At 39.5% G+C, this 24,686-nt stretch overlaps 1 protein-coding gene and 1 pseudogene across 1 annotated transcript; both read left to right on the forward strand.

The window, feature by feature from the left end:
• Positions 1-16,137: 16,137 nt before the first annotated feature.
• On the forward strand, positions 16,138-17,061 carry LOC145824135 (uncharacterized). The gene is made up of 3 exons (XM_082923733.1): positions 16,138-16,463; positions 16,554-16,765; positions 16,886-17,061. The coding sequence occupies exons 1-3, from the start codon at positions 16,138-16,140 to the stop codon at positions 17,059-17,061; spliced, it is 714 nt and encodes a 237-aa protein (XP_082779859.1).
• Positions 17,062-17,361: 300 nt separating this feature from the next.
• Positions 17,362-17,889, forward strand: LOC145824136 (putative mitochondrial protein AtMg00860 pseudogene; annotated as a pseudogene).
• Positions 17,890-24,686: the final 6,797 nt, after the last annotated feature.

Raw genomic sequence — 24,686 nt, forward strand, 5'->3', positions numbered from 1 at the left:
GAATAGGGAAAATATCTTAGGGTTATACCTCATAGACGCACTCGTGCACTGATTAAGGTCGAATTGTATAACATTGAGGCCGTTAATTAAGATCTCTTAACTGTACTTGCTTGTCAAACTATATATTTTATGTGTGTTTAATCTCAATCAGGTTGTACATAGTCGGAGCACAAAATGGGCAAAAAGACAGAATTTGGAGAGAAAACAGATTCCCGCACGTGCGTTGACTTTCCTGCACGTGCGTTGACTTCTCTGGAAAAACAGGCCCGATGCTTTAAACTTGTTTGAAAGACAGCAGAAGTATGAACAGGCAAGAAAAAGGCTGGATTAGGGTTCTGAAATTGATTTGCAAGGAAAGAGAGGCTAGGGTTTCAAGAAGTGATTTTCTCCAAAAAGCTTGAAGGACACTTCCATGGGGTCTTCTTTCTCATCTTCTTCCTCTTCTCATCCTTCCATGAGTGGCTAGTCTTCTTTTCTAGGGTTTTGATGAAACCCTAGCCATGTAATTAGGTTTTCTTTTTGATTTTTAATTATGTAAAGGTTTGAACAATTGTATGGTGTTTTAGAAGTTTCATATATATAATTTCCAATATTTCTTTAAGTATTCGGCTTTCTGTGATTGTTGAATGTTTTCCATACAAGAGTTTTCTATTCTTTCACATTCAAGGTATGAGACGAACCATACTACGAGAGACGAGTCATGTCGCTACCTTAGTTTAGAGTGAACGATTCGTACTACTTGAGATGGTTCGTGCTCGTACATTAAACGTGATGATTTTCTTGTTAAATGCTTTAAACTTGTAGTTGTGAAGCATTATTCCGTTCGAACCATAACATAATTGATTTCAATTTGAAACCCTATTTGCGTAACTAGTGGTGGACTCATTGCCCTAGGTTTTTCCCCAAATCAGTAAATCCAATTTTATTTATAATTGATAATTTAATTACTTTGTCTAATTTATTTGTTATTAAATTAGGTTATGAACAATCAATCTTTTTATCAAAATTAATTTAGGAATTTGACAATTAAATTAGTTAATTTCACAATTATCCCTGTGGATCAATACCTGGACTTGCCATTATTCTAAAAGAATTTGGTATAGTTTTGTGTTTAATTTTGGTGTGTGTAACGAACTATCAAATTTTGGCGCCGTTGCCGGGAAGGAGGAGGTGCGGCCTGCACACTGCACGTGTGACCTGGGTCCCGCACGTGCGGAACGTCGTTCTTTCAAAAAAAAAAAAAAAAAAAAGCACGTGCGCCAAGACCACTGCACGTGCGGCCAACCTTTCATTCCACAAACTGCACACTGCTTTAATTACAGGTGTGTGGCCTTAGTGCGGGGCATGTCCGCACGTGCATGGAATAATCCTGCACGTATGTGACGACATTCAACATAAAAAAAAAAAAAATTTAAAATTCCTGCTTAGTTTTTTTTACTAAAAAAAAATAAATAAAAAAAAAATAAAATAATTTTTTTTAAAAAAAATGTACAAATTTTATTGCCTTATTTTATTTACATGTAAAAAAATAATAATAAGTGATAAAAAAAAATAAAAATATGATTTCTTTGTTCAACTTATTTTATTTATTTTATTCTATTTATTTTAATTTATTTTCGTTTTTAAAAAAAAACTATCAAAACCTAGCCCACTTCTCTCACAATCACTCACAGATTTTGTCACTCTCTCTCTACCTCTCATCATCTCTCTCTCTCTCTCTCTCTCTCTCTCTCTCTCTCTCTCACAACCTCACAAACCCACCAACTCATCACACTCCACCATCACCAACCTTTCAACTCTTAACCCTCCTTCCTTTTTCCTCACCACCATCTCACCGCCGGCATCACTATTTCCTTTCCGTCCGTCGAATCTCTGGCGACCACCATTTTTTTCGGAGAATCTCCATTCTTTCTCCACTTTTTGAAGGTAAACTTTACCTTTTGTTTAGATTTGTTGGTGTAGGAGTAGAGAAGTAGAGTTTTGTTTTTATTTTTGTTCAAATAATGATCTATGGTTCATCTTAAAAAAAAAAAAAAATTGCAATGAAGAAGAGGACCTCCGCACGTTCTGCCATCTACGGCGCACGTGCGGTCCAATAAAAGAAAAGAAAAGAAGAGAGTTTATTTTTGTTTTGTTTTGTTATTTTTATTATTTGGCTTGCTTACCATAGTTTAGTTCATGCAAAATAATTTTGTTTTGATAGTTTTAATTATTCAATCATTAGTTACTTAAATAAAATAGCCCTATTTTAAAATAAATAAATAAATAAATAAATAAAATAAAATCGCTGCTTAGTTTTTTTTTTTTGTTTACTTCATAGCTTATTTATTTATTTATTTAGTTGCTTATTTTTTTTTCTGTTATTTTATTTTTATTACTTCATTCTTTACTTGATAGTTTAGTTTATTCAAATATTTTAGTTTTGTTAGTTTAATTATTTAGTCATTAGTTACTTCAATAACATTGTACTGTTGTTCAGTAGTTAATTTAATTTAATGTCCTTTTTATTCATTTATTAATTTCTTTTCATTTTTATATAAATAAATACAAAAAAAAAAAAAATTAGGTAAACACTAAAAATAAAAAAAATATTAAGACATAATGATGGGAATTGTATGTGGTACATCAGTGGGTAGACTTGTGCTTTAATATTTTATTTGATTCTCATGCTGGTTTTATGGGTATATGTCTATTGTCGGTGTGTGTAGGATATTAGTAGACGACTATCCACCCGGGCCTCCAAAAAGGCTAGAGGTTCATCCTCCTCGGCGCCATCGTCGTCACCGTCACCACCATCCTCACCACCACCATTGGGTGACTTGCCACAGCCGGAGTGGGCTTCACGCCCACTTCATAAGCTCACACAATTCCAGCTCACCTATTTTCAGAATGATCCACTCACCTCTTGGGCCATTGAGCAGCTCTGCCTTCGACAACAATTGGGCCTTTGCACTGTGACAGCGCCAACTTATCCTCGTCTGGTACGACTCTTCTACCAGAACCTGCATGAGTCACTCACCGAGCCCGGACTGATGTCCACCCTTGATGGCCATCTCGTCAGCATCATCGAATCCATGATTACTGACGCGTTAGGGTTTTTCTCCAAGCTGGAATACCAGCCCTTCCTGGAAGTTGAGGACCAACAAACCATACACAGCCTCATCCAATAGCACTTCCCGAGGGCCCACGGTGACACCAGTTTCTCATGCTTGCGGCGGAGCAAGCTGCCTGGCCGCTTGCTATTCATTGATTCCGTGGTCTATCATCTGGATGCATGCAAGAAAATTTCTACGAGAGGCAGTTTGGCCTCAACCTATGCAGAACCTGACTTGGCCACTACCATTTGCCAACTTGTTGACACTTGTCTTTGAGTTGAACGGCCTCCCCATTGATTCGAATGAGGAGATTGATAGAGCTTAACTGACTTTCGGCCAGCGAGAATGGCAGCATATCATATCTCGCATCCCGCAACAAGTTGGTGCCTCGGTTGATGAGGCCCAGGACCTTGTCCACGACCAACCACCTCATCCTGCCTTCCCTGTGCCTTCCCAAGGGGACCCATTCTACATGACTTGTAAGGAGTACTTATAGCTTCAGCACTCTGTAGATCAGGTCCATAGTACTCTTCGTGATCATCACTAGAGTATCATGGGGTTACGCACGGATTTTCAGGCGCATCGAGACTATTCTCAGGCGACCTTTGACCAGTTACACGTCCGCTAGATCGATATTAAGCAGCGTTTTGATTAGCTCGGCCAACAGGTTCAGGAAGAAGCCTTTGAGACGTGATCTTTGATGAACGCCTTGTTTGCCCAGCATTTCCTGCCACCACCGCCACTGGATTCTCCCTAGTATCGGCCTATATTCTACTTTATCTTTTTTTATTTTTATTTTTTCTTTTTTTAGTTATTTCTTCTTTTCATAAAAAAAAAAAGTATGTGAAGTGTGTGTCTGTTACTCTATGCCTACCTGGATGTGCGCCTACAATTTCTGGCAATATTCTCTCATTTCTCTTTACTTTTCCATTGAGGACAATGTCATATTCAAGTTGGGGGATGAGGGTTATATTTCTTTTGTGCATTTCCGTTATATTTTCTTTTGTGCATTTCCATTTGGATCATAATTCGTGCTTATACCTGTTTCACTGGATTGCATTACTTCACTTGATGTGACTTGTTGCTAGTAGGGTGATGATATTTGTATATGTTAATTGGGGAGCATAGTAGACTTGTATGAAAAGGGTTTATTGGGTAGATACTTACATGTGATGTTTGCACTAGGAGAGTTGTTTGTGTTTGTGGTATTAGTATACTTGTCATGAGTATGCCTTAATTCACATGAACACACTATCATAGCAGTGACCTCTTTATTGTAATCCCTGGTGTACATCATTTATAATGGCTAGGGTTGTAGAAAACAATAAATGAAGAGCCAAGATTCTTCTTCTTCTTCAAAAAAAAAAAACTTGACTTGTTTAGGTTCGTAGCCTTTTTAACTCGAGTTATTAAGCCCGCAGGGGTGTCTCTACACCTAGTGCCCTAAAACCGTCTGGTTTGGGAGTCATTGGCCCAATACTTGCTACATGGGTTAATTAGAAAGCTTAAGAGACTTAGACATTGTACAGTTAAGGAAAAATAAAGATAATGACTTGTTCGGATTCGTAGCCTTTTTAACTCGAGTTATTAAGCCCATAGGGGTGTCTTTACACCTAGTGCATTAAAACCGTCTAGTTTTGGGAGTCATTGGCCCAATGCTTGTTGCATGGGTTGATTAGAAAGCTTAATGGATCAGGACATTGCATAGTCATCTAATAATAATAATAATAATAATAATAATAATAATAATAAACTTTTGAGAATCTTGGTTGCAATAGTTTAGTTTTTCTGTATATGTTGGGTGTTATTATGAGTTACATTAGGCTATTATAGTGGATAGTTAACTAATATGGAGATTGCACTTTACACCGAGGGTACTGATGATTTGTCCACTAACATGCACAAGTAAAGGGGACTTTACTTTTGTATTAACTGAATTGTGGTTTTGATTCAATAGGTTCCTTCATGCTTGTCCACTGTGCCTTTAATGACTCATTATGTCTCAATATCACACTGTAGTGGCACGCAAGTTGATTATTAGGTGGAGTAGTGTGGTTAATTGTCGTTGAGCATATATGAATATGTTAATATTTGTGGGTATCATTTCTGGAAACCCTCACGAGACTTTACTCGTCCACTTGGGGTAACTTTGTGGTTTAAAGACTTGTTGCATATGCTAAATGCAACCATTTTCCCACGAAAGAGGAAATAGTTAGATTTTGTTTAATTTAATTTAATTTTTATTACTTGCTTGAGGACTAGCAAGTTGTAAGTTGGGAGATGTGATTAGAGCCAAATTGTACAAAATTGAGGCTGTTAATTAGGATCTCTTAACTTTACTTGCTTGTCAAATTGTATATTTTATATATGTTTAATGTTAATTAGGTTGTACATAGTCGGAGCACAAAATGGGCAAAAAGACAGAATTTGGAGAGAAAATAGATTCCCGCACATGCGTTGACTTTCCCGTACGTGCGTTGACTTCTCTGGGAAAACAGGCCCGATGTTTTAAACCTATTTGAAAGACAGCAGAAGTATGAACAGGCAAGAAAAAGGCTGGATTAGGGTTCTGAAATTGATTTGCAAGGAAAGAGAGGCTAGGGTTTCAAGAGGTGATTTTCTCCAAAAAGCTTGAACGACACTTCCATGGGGTCTTCTTCCTCATCTTTTTCCTCTTCCCACTCCTCCATGAGTGACTAGTCTTCTTTTCTAGGGTTTTGATGAAACCCTAGCCATGTAATTAGGTTTTGTTTTTTATTTTTAATTATGTAAAGGTTTGAACAATTGTATGGTGTTTTAGAAGTTCATATATATTTTTTCCATTATTTCTTCAAGTATTCGGCTTTCTGTGATTGTTGAATGTTTTCCATACAAGAGTTTTCTATTCTTTCACATTCAAGATATGAGACAAACCATACTACGAGAGACGAGTCGTGTCGCTACCTTAGTTTAGAGTGAACGATTCGTACTACTTGAGATGGTTCATGCTCGTACATTGAACGTGATGATTTTCTTGTTAAATGCTTTGAACTTGTAGTTGCGAAGCATTATTCCGTTCGAACCATAACATAATTGATTTCAATTTGAAACCCTATTTACGTAACTAGTGGTGGACTCATTGCTCTAGGTTTTTCCCCAAATCAGTAAATCTAATTTTATTTATAATTTATAATTTAATTACTTAGTTTAATTTATTTGTTATTAAATTAGGTTATGAACAATCAATTTTTTCATCAAAATTAATTTTGAAATTTAGCAATTAAATTAGTTTAATTTCACAATTGTCCTTATGGATCGATACCAGGACTTGCCATTATTCTAAAAGAATTTGGTATAGTTTTGTGTTTGATTTTGGTGTGTGTAACGACCCATCATGCACATGCTGCAGGTGGCAGAGTATGATTAGGGTGGTGCCGGCCTGGCCATCCTGTATTACTACATGAGCTCCGTATCCCACTGCAAGGTGGATTCACTTGGCGACTACTGGAGGGTTTGGGAGGTACACCTCACACTTACTTTTCTGTTCAGCTTTGCATTTTGTTCAATTATGCATTTCCTGCTCATACCTGCTTTGCATTTTCTTCTTATGTCTACTTATCTACTTCACTCATCTTTCTCTTCTTGTAGTTATGGGTTTACATGTATTTCACTTCTTTGGCTCCGGTCCTAGTGAGGTCGATTGAGTTGTCAGTACCCCACTCCCGATCCTACAACTCCTGATGAGTGGCATCGCCGCGTAGACCGAGACTTTTCTTACTTCTGCCGCTTCTTTGACACCATAACCGCAGATAGGGTCACAAAATCTGACATTGGCCTTGATCTTGTACTGCTTTTTACTATTGTGCCCATATTGTTGTTTCCATGTTGTTGTTCAACCCTTGCATTTTCTGTTCACAGGTTGATTGGCACCCTTGGACGGGCATCCCTTTGGTGGCGAGGGTGACTTATGCTGCAGCATGGGAGGTCTTTCACTATGCGAATTCTATTTAAGGGACCTTTTAGTAGGGCATATTACCTGGGAGAGATGTTCATCCGTCAGACGTGGGACCAGGCCGATCCTGATGTCCCACATCCTCCTTTCGGTATGGGTATAGTTGATGATCTCCGCGATGGGCCCCAGATCGATCACCTCATGCAAGGAAAGGACGGTGGCTGGTACCATGAGCCCAACAACTTCACTGCCTTTTTACATACTCGGGTGATGGCGCCCTTTACCTAGGGTGTGGTTCATGCTGTTCCTAAGGTTGCTACCGCTGCTATTGGAGGGGTTCTTGTTGCAGCTCTTGTTCCTGGACTTCCTGTGATACCGACAGAGTTCGTATACATGCGACCAAATGGCGTGATCGAGCAGATCCCCCTTGAGCACATTAAGGAAAGGGATCGTAGGTTGGTGATCGCTCCCGGCGTCGAGTAGGTACACACTTCTCTTTATTTTTGCCCACTGTACTTGATCACTTTTTGTCCACTCTGCTTTATTACTTTGTTTTATTATTCTCAAATCTTTCCTCTTTTGTAGGTGCCCACGGGCATGTGGATGATCTCCTGCAGTTAGTTGACATATTGCTTCTGATGGTGCAGAGGAGGGAGATTTCTCTAGCCATCCATGGGATCGAGGTACACTTTGTCCATAGCCTGTTATTATTGTATTGCCTTCAATTCTGTTAGTCTATTCTGATATCTGTTTCTGCTATTTGATTCTAATATCTGTAATCTTTCAGCTTGAGCAGGCACTAGCTGCACTTGCAGGACCTCCTCCAGCTAGGAGATGGATACGGGGCCCAATGAGAGGCAAATGATGGGTTGATCGGGGGAGGGGCCGAGTGAGACAATGCTCACCCTCCGAGGAGTCCTTTGATGAGTGCACGACCCCCGAGAATGAGGGGGATGAGGTTAAGTTCCAGTCTAACAGTCCCAGTGATGATAGTGACGCACCTCCTCTGTAACCGAGGAGGAAGAGGGTTAAGATGGGTTGATTTTTCTTTTCTTTTCTTTTGCTTTGTAGTCGGGAACTATGTAGCTTCAGATAGACCTATGTATTTTGTTTTTGAAGACTTTTCTTTTGTTTTTGGTCTTTGTAAAACAATGATCGGGGTTGGACCTGCCAGTTAATGAAAAGAATATTTCGAACGATTTCCTCTTGCATAATATATGATGAATGGCATAACCTTTGGATGGTAACTTTGTACAAGACTTTAAAACTACGAATTCTTGTTCTTGCATTCATTCTTGAATCGAATAACAACCTACAACTGGACAAAATGTAAAATACAACTCGATAGCAAAAAAACACAATGAAAATAACTCAAAAACACTAAAAAACACTTGATACAAACAAAATAAGACTCAAAACACAGCCATAACACTTCAAGGCCAGAACTTGCCTATCTATAACCTGCTCAGCCTGGGCCAACATTTAGACCCGGCTTGGCCCAAACAGGTACGGCCGGGCCTAAAAATGAGGTTGGTCAGTGGGATCTAGCTGCTATGCACTGCCTCTTCTCAAACTCTATAAATGGTGCTCCCTATGTTATTTTTCTGGTAGAATAAAAAGTCTTTGGTATTTTTCTCTCAAGATAGAGATTCTGCTCAACAATAGGCTCCGAAACTGGATAGCCACTTTAGATGGCTCAAAAAAGGTGAACTTTCGCAGTTTTGGCCTAAACGCTCTTTTTCCTTTAAGTCGTACTTCACTTTGTTTTCCGTTCCTCCATGCCGCTGTTTGATGCTGGAATCCGATTATACATGTATTTCGCTTCGGATCACAAGAAATGTGTCCGACGCTCAAAGAATTTCAAGCATTGATGGAATCCCGGTGCGACGAATGAATCATGCTTCAACCCTATTTTGGCCATTCACAGGCTTTGGGATGGATATGTGGGCTCACTTTGCACGAGGCTCGATCCTTGGTTCATGATGGGGAGTTGGACACCCCCGGTTTGATTCGTCGATTTTCTGCCACCGGAGACAGAGGCAGCCCTCTTTGGCGAGGTTATCAGTAACATGCCCTCTGTTTATGCTTACTTGCACACTTCCTACTTGCTCTTAGTTGCGGTGGAGCCAACAGTAGGCTGATTGAGGTGGCTCAATGTTTGAAAAAGGGTAAGAGCTGCATTGGTTTAGCACTGGCCGAGACCCTGATGGGTTTAGATGCCTTTCATCGGCGAGAGACTACACGATTTGCAGGGAGTCCGCTGTTTCTTCAGGTATTGTTTCCCACCCTTTCTTATTTATGATTTCTCGCACCACTCGACACTCACTTTCTATTTTCATCTCAGAACCCTTTTCCTTACTTTTCTCTCAATGTACATCTCTCTATTCTTTAATCTCTCTTATTTTTCATCCCTTCACAGGTATGGCTCATGGATAAGCTGAAAGTGGTGGACCCTTGCCTCGAGTACTAGGCCAGAGGTTAGTTTTTCTGCCAACGGCTAGTGGATTTCCCTTTAAAGGGATGGTGGTGTGATTGGATGTGTAGTAGATTTGCGTATGACATAACTTGGCGTTGCCCCTGGCTTAATCTAACAGAGATGAGCTACAACATGTCCTAACAGCAGGGTGTACAGTTTGTTGGCCTTACGCACTGCATGTTCTATTTTCCTTTTCGATTTAGACACCAATTTGGACATGATTAGGCTTGTTTAGAAGAAGAGGTGGAATACCCGGCTTTATTTCCCATTCGTGGTTCACACTTGCCTCGGTACATCACTGCTTAGAAGACGAGAGAACTTCTGGCCCTTGCCCTTAGCTTCAGTTGCGCCCTTCCTATCTAGTGCTTGGCTTGGCTTGAAGAAGAGGCATAGGTTGGTCCAACTTTGGCTGCAGAGACTTCCCCAAGCACGAGCAGAGAACGTAGAACCACTTGACTTATCTATGCCCCTAGTTTATTGCTTTGACCTTTATTTTCAAGTTTTATGATGTAAAAACGACTTTGATTTAAATCAGAGAGTTGGAGAATGTACTTGTGTTAAAATCAATGGAATTAAAGTTGCACGTAGTAAAAATTTTCCTTTTGGTCCCAAGATGGTCTAAGTTGTAAAATGTAAATTTTGAGAAAAATCAACTTTTATTAAAACTTTTTAAAACCATTTTCAGAAATGATCACTGCCTAACATGCACAGAATCAATCCTTAAGATGCACAACCCCGAATCAATAGATCGCAACTGCTCATAACTTTATTCACCATACCGGCTCTGTATCACAACCAGCCTTTTCTGCCATAATGAAGATCACACAACCGAGCTAACCGATAATAGAGAAAGATGGCCCAATCAAAATGAATAAATAGGACAATTGTGTTGGATATGGTTATGGTTGAACTTCAGGATGAAGTTGCCTACGTATCCCAAAGATAAGAATCAGGCCTTACGTAGTTTAGTTCAGGTTCACTCAAGTATTAACTCTTTCCTTTTGCGCTCTAACTTTTGCCAAAGTCGCCTTTTCGGGTTTTCAACCATGCGAGCTTAGTTTTTCTTTATTTCTAATTTTTCATGTTCTAACTTTTGCCTAGGTCGCCCTTTCAGGTTTTCAACCTAGCGAGCCTCTAAGGGATAGTATTTCTTCAACTTGTCCATATTGACCACCTGTGAAAACTCCAGGCCATCTAGGTCCACGAGGATAATTGCCCCTCCTGACCAGATAGATTTGATAATATAAGGATCAGTGCAATTGGGTCGGAACTTGCCCCTAGGGTCATGGATAAGAGCTCAATTGTCTTTTAGTTCCATGTCTCCTTCCTTGAGATTCCTGGATTTAACTTCTTGTTAACAGCCCTGGTAATTAGGCGCTGGTAGCCCTGGATGTGATATAATGCCCTCATCCTCCTTTCATCGAACAACATCAACTCCTCAAACCTACACTATTGCCAATCTGCCTCTGCTATCTGATACTCAGCCATAATTCGCAGGGACGGTACTTTAATTTTGATTGGTAGAACGGTTTCCATCCCGTACACCAGAGAATAAGGGGTTGCCCCTGTGGATGTCCGAATTGACGTTCTGTAACCCTAGAGAGCAAACGACAGTTTATCCAGCCAGTCCTTGTAGGTCTTAACCATTTTTCGTAGGATGTTCTTAACGTTCTTGTTGGCAGCCTCAATAGCTCCATTGGTTTGTGGTCTATAGGTTGATGATTGACAGATGATATTATTTCTGATAAACTTGGCCACATGCGATGTTTTCAGCACTGCATAGGACTAAGCTTCCACCCACTTCGTGAAGTAGTCAATCACCACCAGAATGAAGTCGTGCCCATTTGACCCTTTTGGCGAGACTACACCGATAACGTCAATTCCCTAAACTGAGCTTTGACGGCGGTATGTTCATGCCATTGGCATGGATTTGGCATTTGTGGCATCACCGTACAAAACTAATGTAATCCTCCTTTATGGTTGGCTAGTAATAACCTTGTTTGAGAATTTTCTAGGCTAGCATCACATTATTCATGTGTGCCCAACACTCTCCTCCGTGGATAGCCTCCATGAGACGCTTCGATTCCTCTTCCTTTATACGTAGCTTGTGCATTCCCAGATGACCTCTCTTATATAGCTTACTCCCATAGATGATAAATTGGACGGCCAGACACCGTATTCCCCGTTTGTCCTTGGCATTTTCCCCTGATGGATACATCTCATTTTCCAGAAAGTTCCAAATATCGTAATACCAAGGTTTTTATCTTGCACTTCATCTATTGTAGTAATGGTCTCATAAGCTGGCGTGTATTTCTGTTCGATAATAATTGGACGTATCTTCACTCCCAACAGGATGTCTACCATAGAAGATAGAGTTGCCAAAGTATCAGCAAACTTGTTGTTCTCTCTCAATAGATGCGTAAATGTTAGCTTTTCAAACCTCAGAATTAGAATATTCAGGTCCTGATGGTAAACCTTCATTTTCTCCTCTTTGACTTTCCAGTCTCTGTTTGCTTGAGAAACAACCAAGTTCGAGTCTCCAATAATGTCCAATCTTATTGCCCCTAATTCTAGGGCAGCTTTTAAACCAGTAATACACGTCTCATATTCTGCTTCATTATTGGACACTTTGAACCAAAGTTTGAAGGCTAAGAGTATATGGGAATCATCGGGTGCTATCAACAACACACCTATTCCATAACTGTACTGATTGGACGCTTCGTCAAAATACATTGTCCATGTTTCCTCTTCCACTAGCAGAATGTCTTCATCTGGGAACAGGTGTTCTACTGCCTCATCTCCTTCTACTGGGTGGTTTGCCCGGAATTCCGCTACAGCTCTCCCTTTAAAAGATTTGCGCGTGACATATCTGAGATCAAATTTAGAGAGAAGAAGCAACCAACGAGCTAGCCTACCCATAAGCACTAGTTTCTCAAAGAGATATTTGATAGGATCTAATCTCGAAACCAGAATTACAAAGTGAACTAACAAGTAGTGTCTCAACTTCCTAGTAGCCCATACCAAGGCTAAGCAAGCTTTCTCGAGGAGAGTGTAGCAGGTCTCATAATCTAGCATCTTCTTGCTGAAGTAATAGATAGCTTTCTCCACCTTATCTTCAGATTCTTAAGCCAACATGCACCCCATGGTCGAGTCCATCACTGACAAATACAGAATCAGAGGTTTGCTCAACTCTAGTGGCAACAACATAGGCGGGTTCTGGAGGTATAGCTTGACCTGCTCGAAGGCAAACTGACATCGATCGTCCCATCGGAACTTCTTTTCTTTCTTCAAGAGACCAAATAGTGGTTCACAAGTCAAGGTTAATTTGGAAATAAATTGTCTTATGAATTGCACTTTACCCAGAAAGTCGCACACCTCCTTTTCAATCCTTGGTGGTGGCATTTCTAGGATGGCCTTGATTTTGGACGGATCCACTTCAATTCCCCTTTGGGTGATTAGAAATCCAAGCATTTTCCCTGCCGTTACGCCGAAAGTGCATTTTTGCGGGTTTAACCTCAATCTGTTTTCCCTGATTCGTTAAAAGAATTTTTCCAATGTGGTGTAGTGGCCTTCTCGCTTTTTGGACTTGACAATCATGTCGTCATGTACATCTCAGCCTTTTTGTAGATCATGTCATGCAGGATCATGGTTGCAGCTCTCTTATAGGTAGCCCTAGCATTTTTCAGCCCAAAAGAGGCATGACTCGGTAGCAGTACATACCCCATAGTGTGGTGAAAACAGTCTTTTCCCTATATTCTAGTGCCATCAAAATCTGATTGTAACCAGAAAATCCATCCAAAAAGGAAAGCAAAGCATGGCCAACAGTAAAGTCCACAAATTCATCTATGTGCGGTAGTGGAATGTCATCTTTCAGACTCGCTTTGTTCAGGTCTCTTAAGTCGACGCAAACCTAAATTTTGCCGTCTTTGTTCGGAACTGGGACGATATTGGCCAACCAGGTCGAATACTCGGATACTAACAAGAATCTTGCGTCAATTTACTTGGTGAGCTCCTCCTTAATTTTCAATGCCCAATCTGGATGAATTCGGCGCAGCTTCTGTTTGATTGGTCGAGCCTCAGGGTCAAGGGGGATCCAGTACTGTACGATCTCAGGGTCGATTCCAAGCATGTCTTCGTAGGACCACGCGAAAACATCTTTGAAATTTTTTAACAAAGTGATTAAATGCTCGCGTTTCTCTGAAGACAACTATAGACACCCTATTTTTGACTGCCCTTATGACTTGGGCGCCATTGATTGCTCACCCGATGATGAACGTACACGCTTGTCAAATGCTCAATTACCTCAGTAGGAAACCTCAGTTTTGAGCATACAAACCGTGCCTTGTTTTGGACCAAAATAGTAGTTTTTCAAGCCTAACCATCCAAGGACCTGCACAGCCACTAGTGCAGCCTGCTGCCCACTTGTGCAAAAACCAGATATTTTTGGCTAACTGTCTCCACAGATGCATGCACCATTCCAACTATGTTTGTATGGATATTTTCGAGGGTCTGTCATATTTTTGTATATATAGATGACCCTCTCTTATGTTGCAGAGGTTAGAAAAAATTTTGGGTTAAAAAATTTTTAAAGGGCAAAAGTTTGAAAATAATTTCTCTCTCAACATTTTTCTCTCTCCCTTGTAACTTCCATACCCTTTACCTAGATACTCTAAACCAAACTTTGAGAGTTCTTTACTGAGGTGATTTGAGCTTGCATTTTAGCTCTTAAGGGTATGAAATTAGTGGTTTGGAAATTCATGGGATCATTCATCTTTAACAGGTATACTATAACAACCTCGACCTTTGGTTAACATTAATTCATGATTAAATAAGCCTAATCAGTAATCAATGTGAAATTCTAAATTAATTGCATGTGTGTCACATTATTTAGGCTTATATCTGTCTAATGTAGAAATATCTGTTTGAGTTCCTGTTTTGTTTTGTGAATTGAAGGCCTTATTGGCATCCGATCACGAAATTGGCTTGATTTATGTGCTATTTAGGATTTTTAGAACATTATGGTAGGTTTAATTAAAATTTGATTCGAAACAATTAAATTAGAATAATTTAATGTCCAATTGATTAGTTGATCATCAATTTAATTAAACCATTAACCAAGCCTATATAAGGCTCCTATATATGCTTAATTTCTTTTCTTCAACACATCTTTGAGCCTATACAAGCAAACAAAATATGAGAGAGGAGAGAAAGGAGAAACCTTGGGCTCAAATTAAAGGATTTGTTAGGAATTGAAATAATTGAACTTAAAGATACAAGAAGCAAGCCTCTAGCCCTCTCATTGGCAAGCCTAGGTAAGAATTCAACCCTTGGATTGTTCAAATATGATATCTAGACCTTTAATTCAAGAGAATTAAGTTGAATAATGGAAGAACTAAGCTAGAAATAAAGAAAATTGAGTCATTCCTGCATGTATGCATATATTATAGCATTTTGAGCTTGTTTGTAAAGAATTTCCACATGCATGTGTCTATTTTGACTTGGTTTTGAGAATTCATCACATTTCTTACCATTTGACCTTAATTGATCATGTTTTGGAAAGTCTAAGTTCATAGTAATTCATGTAAGTCATGTTCATGACATATTCATAAATTTCAAGTTGACTTTTGAACAGTTGGCATGCTATTGGGCCTTGATTTTATACAAGTTTCCTTAATTTTTTGGCCCAAAAGGATGAGTTTCAAAGTGTCTGATTCGAGTTTTGAGCATGGGTGTGCAATCTGGAAATTCTAGATTCTACTCTTCCGCTTGAGTGACAGCTGCGCTTGAGCGACCACTCAGTGATCTTTCACTTCTGCTCGAGTGACCAAAAGTTGGCTCGAGCGTGAAATACAGGCTCCCAGAAGTTTACATATTTTGCAGACCGTTGGGGTGACAAGAGTTGCAGTCTCACGCTTGAGCTACCATTGAACGGCCGTCGAGCAGAGAATTCACACAACCAGAACTTTTCAGAGTTTACAAACCGCTCAAGCGAAGGAAGTTGGCTCGAACGGCCCCTCATATGTTTGCATGTTCGCTCGAGCGGGGCCCCTGTTTTTAGCAAGTTTTGTTAAGATTTGCAAAGTGCATTTTGGAATCCTCATTGCATCCTAGACATTCCTAGGCCATAATAAAGACCTAATAATGAGGATAAGACTTAGAAACACACTAAGAATGAAATGAAAGAAGTTATGTGATATCCGGGTATATGTTTCAATGATATCTTTTATGACAAGTACTATCCTTAGTATTTGCGGGATCAGAATGTTTCTGAATTCCAAGAATTGAAGTAAGGCAGGATGTCCGTAGCCGAGTATGAGGCTAAGTTTACTAAGTTGGCCAAATTTGCTCCTCATATGGTTGACACGGATTATAAGAAGTCCCAAAAATTTGATAGGGGCTTAGACTTGGACGTATATGATCGAGTACGCGTATTGAAATTGCCTACTTATGTGGAAGTACTTGATAGGGCATTGATGGCAGAGGCCATACTAGCAGCAAAGAAATAGATTAGTGCTCCAACAACTGAATAGAAGGGCAAAAGATCTAGATCCAATTTTCGGAAGGGCCACTTATCCTTTACAAGCAAAAGGCAAAATACTGGATCTTCAAGTAGTACAAGCCAAAGCAGTGGGTCTATGCCAGTTTGTCCAGAATATGGAAGGAAGCATAAAGGCACGTGTCATCGTGCATCTGGCGCTTGTTTTCGATGTGGCAATATAGGCTACATGATTAGAGATTGTCTGATGAGACTCGACACAACTACCTATCTTGCGGGAAGTTCAACCAGATCTGCTCCTGCACTAAAAACGAATGTGAGAGCCAATACTGGGGGAGAAACTTTGAGACAAGGCCAGGTTTTTACATTAGTACCTGGTGATGTACAGAATACTAATTTAGTGGTGTCAAGTATAATCTCTATTTGTGCTCAGAATGCCTATGTGTTGATAGATTCTGGCTCCATGTATTCATTTGTATCGCATGCTTTTTTTTGGAAATTGACTAGACTGTTAGAACCTATGAATTATTTACTGTTTGTTTCTACACCATCTAGGGGTTCTATGGTATGTACTTATGTTTATCTAGCATGTGAACTAGTAATTGGTGATGTGACACTGTATGTTGATTTATTGCCGTTGGGTATTGATTATTTTGATTGCATACTGGGTATGGATTGGTTGATGAAGTACTGTGCAACTATTGACTGTGTGAATAAATCTATTGTGTTTCGTCCACCTGGTTTACCTGAATTTGTGTTTACTGGGAGTGGGATAGTTTCTCCCCCATATTTGATTTCTGCCATGAAAGCTGTTAAACTGCTTAGGAAGGGATGTAGAGGGTACATGTGTTGTGTTTTAACTGTGACTTCTAATAATCTTACTATAGGGAACATCTCGATAGTAAATGAATTTCCTGATGTATTTCCAACCGAATTGCCCGGGGAGTTAATTGCTAGAGAAATTGAATTCACCATTGAAGTAATACTCAGGACACAATCAATTTCTAAAACCCCTTACAGAATGTTGACCACTGAACTGAAAGAATTAAAGGCTCAGCTCTAAGAACATTTAGACAAAAAATTTATCCACCCAAGCACTTCACCTTGGGGTGCTCTAGTTCTATTTGTTAAGAAGAAAGATGGGTCCTTGAATTTGTGTAGAGATTACCAGGAATTGAATAGAGTAACTATCATGAATGAATACCCATTACCCCGAGTAGATGATCTATTTGACCAACTTCAGGGAGCACAAGTGTTCTCTAAGATAGACCTTAGATCTGGGTATCACCAGTTAAAGGTCAAGGCAGAAGATGCAGAGAAAACGACATTCAGAACTAGATATGGACACTATGAATTTTTGGTGATGCCGTTTGGGGTAACTAATGCATCTGCAGCTTTTATGGACCTAACGAACAGGGTGTTTAAACAATTTCTTGATGAATTTATTGTTGTGTTTATTGATGATATCTTGATTTACTCCAAAAGCGGGGAAGAACATGAGAATTATCTGAGAATTGCTTTACAAATTTTGAGAGAAAAGAAGTTGTATGAAAAATTATCCAAATATGAATTCTGGCTTGACAGCGTGGCATTTCTAGGACATGTGATTGACAAGGATGCTATATCAGTGGACCCACAGAAAATTGAAGCTATTGTAGATTGGCCAAGGCCAACCAATGTGTCTGAAGTTAGAAGTTTTCTAGGGCTTGCAGGTTATTACCGCATATTTGTAAAGGACTTCTCTAAACTTGCCCTGCTATTGACACAATTAACTCTGAAAAATGTACCATTTGATTGGAATGATCAACGGGAGTTAGCCTTTCAAGACCTAAAAACTAGGTTGGTAACTGCACCAATTCTGACCTTGCCTAACGGAATAGATGGGTTTTAGATTTACAGTGATGCTTCCTACAAAGGTTTAGGATGTGTACTAATTCAAAATGATAAGGTGATTGCTTATGCTTCTCGACAACCCTGACCACATGAAAAGAATCTGACACATGACCTTGAACTAGCAGCTGTGTTGTTTGCCTTGAAAATTTGGCGACACTATTTGTATGGTGTGACTTGCGAGGTTTATACTGACCATAAAAGCTTGAAATACTTCTTCACCCAAAGGAACTGAACATGAGATAGAGGCGATGACTTGAATTGATAAAGAATTATGACTAGTAGATTTTTGTACTATCTAGGGAAAGCTAATACAGTGGTGGATACCTTGAGCCAAAAATCTATTGGAAATTTATCTTGTTTACTCACCAGTCAAAGAGAGTTATTGTGTGACTTAGAAAAGAATGAGATTGAAATTGTATTGCGTGAACAGGGCAGGATCTTGGTCGCCATTTCTACTTAACCTACAATAATTGAAGAGATTAGAGAGAAACAAATGCAAGATGAATTTCTGAAAAAGATTGTGGATGACATAGACTCAAAACCAAAGCCAGGATTTGTGCTGGAGAACAATGTGCTAAAATTCCAGAATAGACTTTGTGTTCCTGATTGTTTGGATTTGAGAAAACGTGTTATGATTGAAGCCCATACCTCTAAATTTTCTATGCATCCAGGGAATACCAAGATGTACCATGACTTGAAACAAAACTTCTGGTGGCCTGGAATGAAGAAAAGCATTTGTTAATTTTGTGGCTCGATGCTTACATTGCCAACAAGTTAAAGCTGAACATCAACGACCTGCTGGATTGCTATAGCCACTTCCAATACCGGAATAGAAATGGGAACATATCACGATGGACTTCAGTGTGGGATTACCTCGGTCTTCTCGAGGTATGGACTCTATCTGGGTAATTGTTGATCGTTTGATTAAATCCGCACATTTCTCACCTGTCAAATTTTTGTATAATGCGGATAAGTTGGCTAACTTGTATGTCAATGAGATTGTGAAATTACATGGAGTTCCAGTGTCCATAGTATCTGATAGAGATCCCAAGTTTACTTCAAGATTCTAGCAGAGTTTGCAACAAGCTTTGGTGACTGAGCTGAGATTAAGCAGTACTTATCACCCACAGACGGACGGTCAATCTGAATGGACCATTCAAACATTGGAGGACATCTTACGGATGCGTGTGTGTTAGACTTTCAAAGCAATTGGGAGACCTACTTACCATTGGCTGAATTTGTGTATAATAATAGCCACCATTCAAGTATCAATATGGCCCCATATGAAGCTTTGTATGGTAGAAAGTGTCGGTCTCCAATTTGCTAGGCTAAGGTAGGTGATAGACCATTGTTGGGACCAGAACTTGTGCAAGAAACAATTGAGAAAGTGAAACTGATTCAACAATGTTTGAAAACTACACAGAGCCGTCAAAAGAATTATGTGAATGTCCGGAGAAGGGATACATAATACGAAGTCGGTGACCATGTATTTATAAAGGTAAGTCCAACGAAGGGTCAGACACGATTCGGGGTAAAAGGAAAGCTAGCCCCAAGATACGTTGGCCCGTATGAAGTTTTAGAGAAAATCAACTCAGTAACATACCGAGTAGCCTTACCTCCGATGATAAAAAATACGCGTAACGTTTTTCATGTTTCAATGCTTTGGGATTACTTATGAGATCAACTTCATGTAATTGAGCCAACTCATGTGCTTCTGAAAGATGATTATACGTAGGAAGAGGGGCCAATTTAGATTGTGAATCACAGAATTAAGAGATTGAGGAACAAAGAAATACCATTTGTAAAAGTTGATTGGCAGAACCACGAAGAAACTTATGCAACGTGGGAGACAGAAGAAGACATGATGAAAAGATACCCTCACTTGTTTTCGCTGAATCCGGTATTCTTTCAAAATGAAGGTAATTCGAGTTTGGAGGACCAAACTCTTTTAAGGAGGGAAGACTGTAACAACCCTGACCTCTGGTTAACGTTAATTCATGATTAAATAAGTCTAATCAGAAATCAAGGTGAAATTCTAAATTAATTGCATATATGTCTCATTATTTGTGCTTATATCTGTCTAATGTAGAAATATCTATTTGAGTTCCTATTTTGTTCTGTGAATTGAAGGTCTTATTGCCATCCGATCACGAAATTGGCTTGGTTTATGTGCTATTTAGGATTTTTAGAACATTATGGTAGGTTTAATTAAAATTCGATTCAGAATGATTAAATTAGAATAATTTAATGTCCAATTAATTAGTTGATCATCAATTTAATTAAACCATTAACCAAGCCTATATAAGGCTCTTATATATGCTTCATTTTTTTTCTTCAACACATTTGTGAGCCTATACAAGCAAACAAAACGTGAGAGTGGAGAGAAAGGAGAAACCTTGGGCTCAAATTAAAGGATTTGCTAGGAATTGAAAGAATTGAACTTAAAGATACAAGAAGTAAGCCTCTAGCCCTCTCATTGGCAAGCCTAGGTAAGAATTCAACCCTTGGATTGTTTAAATGTGATATCTAGAGCTTGAATTCCAGAGAATTAAGTTGAATAATGGAAGAACTAAGCTAGAAATGAAGAACTAGCCCTGAATTCAAGAAAATTAAGTTGAATTCAACCCATGGATTGTTCAAATATGATATATAGACCTTGAATTAAAGACTTGGATGTCATCGATTGAGCACTCGATGATTGCGCATGTTTGCGCTCATTTGGAGTTCCCGGGGTTTTCGGTTGCGCCCCTTGCCCCTGAATCTCTGAACTCTCTTGGTTTTGTGCTTGTTTTAAGCCAAACCTTGGTGCCCCCTTTTGCCTGGAGGGAGAAGTAGGGGTGTAGACCACTTTTCTCCCCTGCCAGCCAGTTTTCTCCCCTGCAGACCACTTTTAGTGGTCGGTCAACCAGCCTAAGTGGTCTGTAGCCTGCCACCACCTTCTCCTCTTTTTGTAGACCTTTTTTCTCCCCTGCCAGCCAGTTTTCTCCCCTGTAGACCACTTGAGGTGGTCGGTCGACTAGGGGGGGTGGTCGATCGACCACTTTAAGTGGTCTACGGCCTTTTTTCTGGTTTTGCAGATATTTTTGGTACCAGCTGTCAGGCACAGAATGCATCCTCCCTACACGTGTAGGGAGGGATTTGAGCAAGCTTTAGCTTGCATTTCTATATAAGGGAAGGTGCTTCCCCCTTAGAGGGGGTTCAGAATTTAGAGCAAAAACTCTCTCTCTCTCTTTAGAATTCTCCCTCCCTCTCCATATTTGTGCCTTAAAGGGTTGTTTCTTCATACTTTTGCACACAAACACCTACTCAAACACCTTCATCTTGTTGCTAAGGTACTTGGGAGCCTTATTTGAGTGGTTTTGACCTGATTTTGCCTCAGAAGTGGCTAGTTTTGAAGTTGTGCTTCAAGGGTGAGTAATAGACTCTTTAAAGCTTTATTTTCATTGCTTATTTAGCCACCTTTGCATGCTATTTTAGGCTTTGTTTTCAACTACAAAAACCTTTGTTTTAAAGTGTTTAAAAAGGTTGTTTGAGGCTTTGTTTGAGTTAGGGGTGGTTTACCCCCTTTGGTGGCTTGTTTTGCCTTGCTTTGTGCCATCTTTTGAGGCCTTTGGGATCATCTCTTTTTGGCCTTCTCACCACTGAAACTCAGAGAAATTTTAGTGGTGGAAAAGTGGTTTTAAGGTTCCAAATGGGTGGGGGTGGTCCCCCATTCTCTTCTCTTGTTTGCATATGTTGATGGCCCATCAAAAGAGCATGTGTTTTTACTTCTTAGTGGCTTTGTTTGGGCTCATTTTTGGGACTTTTTAGACCTTCCATAACTCTATTTTTGGCTGTCTTGGTCACCTCTTGCATGCTTCTTGTACTTGTAGTGTAATCCTATTTGTAGCCTTGCAAAGTAGCATGTCATTGTGCCTTGAATTTGCTTAGTTCAAGCATGTTTTTAGCCATTATTTTCCATGCTATAACTCTATTTTTGGCTGTCTTGGTCACCTCTTGCATGCTTCTTGTACTTGTAGTGTAATCCTACTTGTAGCCTTGCAAAGTAGTATGTCTTTGTGCTTTGAATTGGATCCATTTCAGCATGTTTTTAGCCATTATTTTCCATGTCATAACTTTGATTTGGGTTTGTTTGATTGCCTCTTGCATGCTCCTTGCACTTGTAGTGCAATTTTGGTTCACTAGCCTAGCATGTTTGGTGTTTTAGCCTATTGATCTAGCATGTGTATGCTCTACTCCAGCACATTTTTGGCTTTGATTTAACATACTTTAGGTCTGATTTGAGTGGTTTTGGTCATGCATGCTTAGCTTTGTATAGCTATAGTGTAATTGGCATCACTAGTCTTGAGTTTTGATGCCCTTAGCATGCTATATTTGTGATGTGTGCATGATATGGCATCATTTGGTAGGTAATTTTAGAGCTTATATCTTTGCCATACTTCCACTTAAATCACTCTTTCAATGCTTTTGAAAAGTTGAGCATTATGCTTTGTTTGTGAGCCAATACATGAGCTTATTTTTCTTGCCATCTATGCTACAAGTCTAGCATGTTTTTTGCCACTATTTTGACCTGCCTTAGATCTTTTTTGAATAGTTAAGGTCATTTGAGCATTGCTTAATATGGTTGTAGTGTAAAAGGGCCTTGACTAGCTTTGAGTTTTGGGGCCTTTAACATGTTGTGCATGTGATGTTTGCATGGTATGGCACCATTTAGCATGTAATTTCAGTGTGTATAGTGTAGTCACACTCTCATACACTTCACTTCTTCATAGCTTTTGAGGGTTGTGTATCATGCCTTGCTCATATGCCAACATGTGTGCATGTCCTTCTAGCATTTTGAGCTCCCATTTCAGCACGATTAGGCCTCTGTTTTGGCATGTTTAACCTCTGTCCGGGGTTGGTTTGGTCATTTGTGCTATGTATTGCATGCCTCTAGTGTTATGCTCTTTGCTAGTTTCAATGCTATTGGCTCCAAGCATGTCTTACATGCATCGTTTGCATGATTTAATGTTGTTTAGCATGTTATTTGAATGCTGAAATATATGCCATTGCATCCCACTAATTCACTCTTCCAATTAGAGGACTTCTCACTTTTGGACTTAACCAGTTAAAGGAATTATTGGTAATCTAAAATGTATAAACAAAATGAATCAAGTAAAACATGGCCAAGATAAGCATGTTGTTTGTATTGCATGTGTTTGGATCGGACGTTAATCCAAACACGAGAAATGTGGAACGTTTCATACTCATAGTGATGAAACGTGTCACATTTCTCGGTCGCCGACACCCTTGATTGTGCATGATAGGGTGGAGGCCTTTCGAGTCTTATGTGTGCATTCATTGAGTTTTGTGCAAGCTTGATCCTTTGGCCACCATGCATTAAAAATACTTGGTTGTTGGCTCGAGAGTCAAGTGCCATACTCCTTTGAGCTTGAGATATGATAAGGAGTGTGGAAATGCATACATTTCCTTGCAAATACATTGTCTTGCCTCTGTCTGTGCTCTGTTGCAACAACAGGAGGAATTTCAGCCCTCAAGGTGTTCTTGAGATCAGAAAGAAGCAATTTGGAAATTGGTCTAATTTTTAAAGGTTCAAAAGAGTGCAAACAGAGGTGTCTTGAGGAAAGGCAGTGGATTTCCGAGAGGACGCAACCGAGCATGCATATCTCCTTCGCCCGCAAGGCCATTTATCGCTTTTGTTAGCTAGTTGTAGTTAATTACCTATGCTATAATTAATTTAGCTTAGTGCTTTGTAATATTCTAATTAGCTTAGATTAGCTAATTATTCAATTTGGTTTGTAATAATTGATTAACTAGAATAGTTAGTTAATTAGTTATTTTGTAACAGTTAGCTTAATTAGCGTAGCTAGTTAGCTTTCATTTTATTCGAACCCTCCGTAGGGAGGGCAAATGTTGTAATAAGTGTGCGTGTGTGTGTGAATGTCTTCCAACCCCGCGTCTTTCTCCCTTTTACTTATCCGCTTTCAGTGGTTAGTTTAGGGCACATTTCAATTAGCGTACCATATGCTTTGCATGTTTGCATCATTCATTTATCTTGCATGCACCGGGCTCGGCGCATCATTCAAACTGCATTGTATTTCAATACTTACTTGAATACATGTTTCAAAGCATGATTATTAAGTGTTGCATTCATATGCCATCTTAGATAGCCGAGCCTACTTAGTTGCATTTTGCATTTGTTGCATTAGGCATTGTTGACATACCTAGGATCATGCATTGATTACTAACTAGTTTCTGTTTTGGCTTGGAGTACACTGTGAGTGTTTTTGCTTTAGCATCCTTGCATGCGTGTAAGTGATTGCCATGACAACGTGCTTTCCATGAGGCTATGTGCTTAAATGATTAACTGCATGAATGCCTATGGGTGAAGGCTTGATTACTTGAATTGAAACAATTCATCAAAATGTGAGCTTTAAGTCCACTTGAAGTGGCAAATCATCATGTTTTAAGCCCACCTTGTTTGGTGGCAAATCCGCATTTCTAAGCCTACTTGAGGGTGGCAAATTCAAACCATTTTTGAAAATAAACATTGAATTGTTTTGTTCCAATTTAGGCGATCTAGTCTATACTTGTATGATGTGCGCATCACGTAGTAAAATTAGCTAAATAAATTGGAATAAGAACATATGTGTTTTCAAAAACAACATATCATGTTTAGTAGAGGCCGATCTTTGATCGGGCGAGCGGGGGTGCTCATTTCAGGACCTTCCCCTCTCATACCCAAGTTCCTGAGTCGATGCAACTTTGGTGATGACAGACACGTGGCCTTAGGCA

Source organism: Camellia sinensis, chromosome 4 (assembly GCF_055761805.1).
Source record: "Camellia sinensis isolate YWXY chromosome 4, ASM5576180v1, whole genome shotgun sequence".
Classification (NCBI taxonomy): domain Eukaryota; kingdom Viridiplantae; phylum Streptophyta; class Magnoliopsida; order Ericales; family Theaceae; genus Camellia; species Camellia sinensis.

What these genes read in the sequence shown, in the direction of transcription:
- LOC145824135 (XM_082923733.1), top strand. Translation starts at nt 16,138, where the DNA reads ATGCCAGTTTGTCCAGAATATGGAAGGAAGCATAAAGGCACGTGTCAT. An exon ending in TTGATAGATTCTGGCTCCAT is followed by an intron (nt 16,464 to 16,553) that starts GTATTCATTTGT and finishes TACACCATCTAG; the next exon opens with GGGTTCTATGGTATGTACTT. An exon ending in TGAATTTGTGTTTACTGGGA is followed by an intron (nt 16,766 to 16,885) that starts GTGGGATAGTTT and finishes ATCTTACTATAG; the next exon opens with GGAACATCTCGATAGTAAAT.